Source organism: Chondrus crispus, genomic scaffold, assembly GCF_000350225.1.
Source record: "Chondrus crispus Stackhouse genomic scaffold, scaffold_1, whole genome shotgun sequence".
Taxonomy (NCBI): domain Eukaryota; phylum Rhodophyta; class Florideophyceae; order Gigartinales; family Gigartinaceae; genus Chondrus; species Chondrus crispus.
In genome coordinates this window covers 351,822-357,336 of record NW_005178809.1, presented here as the reverse complement: position 1 = coordinate 357,336, position 5,515 = coordinate 351,822, and the positions used below count along the sequence as shown (strand labels likewise).

General features: G+C 50.4%; 4 protein-coding genes; 3 read left to right on the top strand and 1 right to left on the bottom strand.

Moving 5' to 3' along the window:
• Positions 1-164: 164 nt before the first annotated feature.
• CHC_T00008640001 (Ascorbate Peroxidase, APX2) lies at positions 165-1,503 on the top strand. XM_005711757.1 is given in 2 exon segments: positions 165-1,058; positions 1,059-1,503. 1 exon segment carries the CDS (start codon positions 165-167, stop codon positions 1,056-1,058), a length of 894 nt encoding a protein of 297 aa, XP_005711814.1. The 3' UTR covers positions 1,059-1,503.
• A 465-nt stretch (positions 1,504-1,968) lies between these two features.
• CHC_T00001379001 (hypothetical protein) lies at positions 1,969-2,268 on the top strand. Its single transcript, XM_005711756.1, has one exon. It carries the CDS (start codon positions 1,969-1,971, stop codon positions 2,266-2,268), a length of 300 nt encoding a protein of 99 aa, XP_005711813.1.
• A 60-nt stretch (positions 2,269-2,328) lies between these two features.
• On the top strand, positions 2,329-4,020 carry CHC_T00001378001 (hypothetical protein). XM_005711755.1 is given in 2 exon segments: positions 2,329-3,201; positions 3,202-4,020. 1 exon segment carries the CDS (start codon positions 2,329-2,331, stop codon positions 3,199-3,201), a length of 873 nt encoding a protein of 290 aa, XP_005711812.1. The 3' UTR covers positions 3,202-4,020.
• Positions 4,021-4,062: 42 nt separating this feature from the next.
• Positions 4,063-5,256, bottom strand: CHC_T00001377001 (hypothetical protein). Its single transcript, XM_005711754.1, has one exon. The coding sequence runs from the start codon at positions 5,254-5,256 to the stop codon at positions 4,063-4,065; it is 1,194 nt and encodes a 397-aa protein (XP_005711811.1).
• Between the last annotated feature and the right edge of the window lie 259 nt (positions 5,257-5,515).

Below are 5,515 nucleotides of genomic sequence, written 5' to 3'. Positions count from 1 at the left end.
AAGGCAAGACTGCAATCGAGGGCTTGTCCGACAGCACGGATTTTAAGGCTGGTGTGTTCCAGAGATGTTGGGATTGCCAGACGACACTGGCTACGATCAGAATCCCCCCCCCCCAACTCCACGTTCATCGCTCACGGATCTGTTCCCCACCCCAACCTGGCACCATGAACGCTTTCGTCGCCCCGATCGCCGTCCTGCATGCCGAGTCGTTGTGCACCCCGTCCACGGCCCTCCGCCGCACCACCTTTGTCACCCCCGCTCGGACCCAATCTCGTCTCCCCACAGTCTTTCTCCCTGCGCGACGCACACCTCCCACCGCTTCCTTGGAATCTGACGTGCGGACCGCCCTGAACAAGCTCTACGACACCACGCCCTGCATGCCCATCATGGTCCGTTTGGCCTGGCACGACGCCGGCACCTACAAAGTCGCCGACGGCACAGGCGGCGCCAATGCCTCCATCCGCTACCTCCCTGAGAAGGGCCACGCCGCCAACAACGGTCTCAACATCGCCATGGATCTGCTCGAGCCCATCAAGGCCCAGTTCCCGGCCATTTCGTATGCAGATCTCTATCAGCTCGCCTCCGTCGTCGGGATAGAGCACTCTGGCGGTCCGAAAGTCCCGTTCCGCATGGGCCGCACCGACGCCGGAGAGGCCGACACCACAGAGGACGGCCGCCTCCCAGACGCGGACAAGCGCATGGGCCATCTGCGTGAAGTCTTCTATAGAATGGGCTTGAACGACACAGAGATTACCGTGCTTAGTGGCGCGCACACCCTGGGCCGCGCGCATCAGGACCGATCTGGCTTTGATGGGCCGTGGACAAAGGTACCTGTCGTCTTTGATAACTCGTACTTCGTCGAGATTCTTAAAGACGAACCGGACCCGGACCTGCTGCGTTTGTCTTCCGATCTTGCGCTTCTAGATATCCCAGAGACAAAGGCGCTTTGTGAAAAGTACGCGAACGATCAAAAAGCCTTTTTCGACGATTACATCCTAGCCCACCAGAAACTGAGTGAACTGGGATGCTTCTCTACTTCAAATATTTCCTCGTCCTAATGGTTGCGATGCTTTTAGTGTAAAGCTATGTGCAAAATGGGTTGAATCCTAATGTTTTCCGAGTTTGTGCCGGGATACAGTCTTTCTGACCTGCCACATACAACTCTCGATCCTACATAACATAAGCATACCATTGAGTCTAGAAGAAGAGACTGTTGTTCATCCGTTTGCCGTTCATAAGGCATTGCGAGCCGAGGGCGACCAGATCTCGTGAGTTTCGGGTGGATGTTCAGGAGCTATTGCATTTCTCAAACTTGGCTCTGCTGAGTGCGTCTTCCTTCAAACTCGCGCTTCGGTTTATTATTTTTTTTTTTTGAGAGTCCCTGTCGAGTCTAGATTATCGCTCAAGCCTGCGTGTTTGTGCCTTCGAATTAAAGATATGTCGGTCCTCGATGATTTGTTTGAAGCAGAGTCTATACACGACACGAAATTCGGTTTTTTGAAAGCTACTGAACGAAAGTTTCGCTCAACCCAAGGAATTGTATCGGAGATGCTGCTTAGTATAGAGTGGCTTGGAGTGGATCTTCGATTACAGTACGTGAACAGAGAGTTACAGCATTTGCTCCCTGTACACTTCATTATTTTACAATAGTCTGTAGGACTTCAAAGACCTCTTCACAGAAAATCTCAATTCCGGGATAGGATCAGAGGAATTCATTGAGACTTCCATATTAAGGAAAGATAGGTTGCGGTTGCATTAGAGCTATCATGTCTATCTGTGCGCTAAAATTATCAAAGAAACCCTTAGCTATACCCAGGGTACTGTACAGTCTTATCGCAATGCAATGGTAAGGAAGTAAGAATGCTATTTCAAACTGTCAAGGAAGAGAGCTATACAGCAAATAGACACAGCTCTGATTGATTTTCTGCGTTGACATCACCAAAGGATGGAGACTGCGGTACCTCGCCGATGACTCATCAACAAACTCCAGGAGTACCAGCAAGGTCCAACAAGGACATTGCGAGTAATTTATACCACAGGCAGCATGTTTTTTCGAAGAATTCTTTTGACAATCATTTTCCCTGTGTGACATTCACACACACCAGCACGCCGCATTCGTGTGCGGTGAATAATGTTATCTCAGAACAGCTAACGAACCCCCTCGCATCCTTCGCACAATTTCCAAGCTTTCCTTCACCCGCGTCTCGTCCTACCCATTGTGAAACTGCGGCTTCATCTTCTGCTGGATTTCACGGCCATCCGAATTAGGGCGCTGACGTCTCGAGGAAAGACCATACACTCCAAGCAGAGTTCTCTTCTGATCTTGGAATGGTTTTGGAACAATATCTGGGTCCAATACGACCCCACGTCATCCATGCTGCAGTTGCACTTGGAAACAAGATGCAAGCATACGGAATCGAACCCCCCGCCCACGCTAACCTGACAGATGCGCTAGTCATTACGGTGCTGGTCCTAACAATTACAGTTTTGGGCATTGCCCTCTCTACACTGCTCTCCCGTCGAGATCCGCGCAATGCCGTTCTCATTGTCGGCATTTCAGGAGACAGTGATGCCCCAGCTGTCGGAAAGACAGCTCTTTTCAAGTCCCTGCGCTATGGTACGCTACCAAAGCATGGCACTGTCCCATCGATGACTGTGAACGACGCCACATTCGTCCCTCACGGTTTATCCATTTCTGCTCCGCCAATGCGTTGGATCGATTTCCCGGGCCACCCGCGCCTCCGTCACAAGATGCATGCCTATCTTCAGATGGCAAAGTGTATTGTCTTTGTTGTCGACGGTCAGCGCTTCACGGCACAAGCGAGAAAGGATACCGAACTGTTGTTTACCATTTTGACTGATCCCTTCATTGCAGAGAAGGGGACGCCGCTGCTGATCTTTTGTAACAAATCTGACGTCGCAAATCCGACCAAAACGGTTACCGTTCAAACCCGACTGGAGGCCGAGCTCGAACGAGCTCGGGCTTCCAGTGTCACTACCTTGCGATCTGCTGGCGTTGCAGTCGACGGAAGCGGCAATCAAGGAGCGTTGGCTGATGAAGAGGAACGTGCTCAGCTTGGGTACGAGAACGAGCCGTTTTCGTTTGATCACGCACCAGGACCTGTCACATTCGCATCTGGTTCGGCGGTTAACAACGACGTCGAAGCAATCATAAACTTTGCGAGGAGTAGCTTCTTGTGAGATTTGTCCCAGTGAGTAGCATGAAGGAGTACAAACGAAGTGCGTCATGAAGTGTTGGCAGCTCCGTACGTCAGGTCGAGTATGCTTCTCCAAAAATGACAAAATCGCATTACGTCAAAGACGTCTGTACAGAAGCTGTGAGCGGAGAAAAACGCCCGGTACAGGTGGGTACGTGATTGTGCCGTGGTCCAAGTACGGCGGCGGTTCAGATTCCGTGCTGCCAATACTTTTCAAGATGGGCTGGCCACCCGGGATGGAGGATGAATTATGAAGCAAGAATCCTAGGCACCGAAATAGGCACTGCGCTGTTCCGGTCAAACAGCTTCACTTGCAAATGCCACCAGTACACTAAATCACAGTTTTGCAAAGACTAAATACTTGAAAACATGGTCTTCGGTCTGGATAATGGCAGAGGACTCCAGGGACCATCACAAATCGCTTTGTCTGCAGCACCTGTTTGCTTTCTATTTACATATCCGCACATGCAAACGCCTTGGCAATCGTTCAAGCATGAGTTGTACGGGACCGAGCAAAGTCTTGCTCAGGAAACAACCTATACGAAAGGAGGGAAGACACTGATATAGCCGGTTCGTTTCACACGCTGAGGGGACAGTCTAACAGGTGTGTTATAGTAGCAGTGCAGGAAGCGTCTTCGCTAGTACCATCGATAGTCTAGTGGCTCGTGGTGCGGTGTCGCTTTTCTGCTTACTGCTGTTACATGCAGTTTTGAGTTGTTATCGCAGCTATAAAGAGTGATAAGCAGGTCCTTGTCAGACGTGAGGCGTAGATCTTCAGTTGAGGCATGCGACTTCTTGTTTTGAAACTCTCGTTCCAGTCATCTGGGACACCACGGGAGTATGCTCAACGTATCCCAAAAGCAATCTTCCTTCTTGGGTTGTAGGTAGGCAATCCCAGGGGTTCATAGTTACGATGGGGGCGACATTCCAGAAGCCCGTTTTTGAAACAGTGTGTCTGGCAGGAGGTATTTTGACAGCCCGTTTTCCAAGCTTGCTTGCAGTTTTGAGTTACGCACCCAGCATGCTGTGCGAAACCATGATGATAATCGCTGTCGATCGAACGCATGGCATTGTGATTGAGCTCGTAGTGCGAAAGAGCGCGAGGACGCCGCAGCTTAAGGCGCGGCATGCGACCAGCGTTCAAATTTTGGAACAGCTCTACGTATATTTGCTCCGAAAAGACTTCATCGCAAGCACTCATGAGGAAATCCTCTTTTTCCCGTTCAGCCCATTGGAAATTTGCGGCATGTCTGCCATGTTCCGCGTGTTTTTCAATGATACTGCGGCATAGTGCACATGCATATTCCTTATCGCGGTCGTGCTCGAGATCCATTCCCTTTTTGCCCGTGTAATTATTCCTGACATAGCGCGCGGCACATCTGCAGAATTGTTCGTCTTTTTCATATCCACAGTTGCACCCATCGTTAAGCTCTTTTGCTCTGTACATGAAAAGACTTCTGCACAGAAATCCAGTTTCATCCGGGGTTAAGCGGAATGCAAGACTGTACAGCTGACCAGCGTGTTTAGTGACCATCGTTCTTTCCAGTGGCCACTGTATCATGGCGCCAATAACACTCACAGCCGTCTCTGGAGGCATGATGCGCTCCTGAATAAGATCACGGAACAAGACACGACCCATTTCACGAATTGGAGCTTTCTGCTCAGAGGGCATTAAGAACAGTACATCGCTAAAGAATTCGTGTGCATGACCCGTGAAACGCCATAGCACATGTACCCAGCTTTTGAAAGACGGGTTCCATTTCTCGTGCAAAGCTCTGAAGAACGTTGACACTCGGCCTGCAGCAGTGAGCTTCAGTAACTCGGAACGGGGGAAGGCGATAATGACGAAAACTAAAATTTCTTCCGCGCGCCAACGTCGAAAAGAAACGTATCGCTTTTCGTGCAATTCGCTCAGGACCGAGCAGCGAAACTCATCGCTATCCGGGCTTGGACCAGAACGATTCAAGGAGCGAACCCTCTCCCTCAGAAGCTCGTCCCATTCATCCAACGTATCAGTCACAACCGTGCGAAAAGCCATTGTGCTGTGGCCTGATAAAGAGGCGGGAATGCACAAACCTTTTGATGAGGTACTTTGTTCTTCCCAGATATGTCAATTGCAACGAGAGAGAATGGGACACGCAGAGTCTACGTCGAGTAGTCACAAGTTCATGTAGCCCTTCAAACCGTCAGATGCACGCTCGCATTAACGGAGAAACTGGCGGAAACGGCATGAGGCGGGCGCGATAACGCAACATCAAACAGTGCAAGAGACTCGCTAAATAGTTTTTTTTTACCCC

Coding starts and splice junctions, on each gene's coding strand:
- CHC_T00001377001 (XM_005711754.1), bottom strand. CDS start 5,256: ATGGCTTTTCGCACGGTTGTGACTGATACGTTGGATGAATGGGACGAG.
- CHC_T00008640001 (XM_005711757.1), top strand. CDS start 165: ATGAACGCTTTCGTCGCCCCGATCGCCGTCCTGCATGCCGAGTCGTTG.
- CHC_T00001378001 (XM_005711755.1), top strand. CDS start 2,329: ATGGTTTTGGAACAATATCTGGGTCCAATACGACCCCACGTCATCCAT.
- CHC_T00001379001 (XM_005711756.1), top strand. CDS start 1,969: ATGACTCATCAACAAACTCCAGGAGTACCAGCAAGGTCCAACAAGGAC.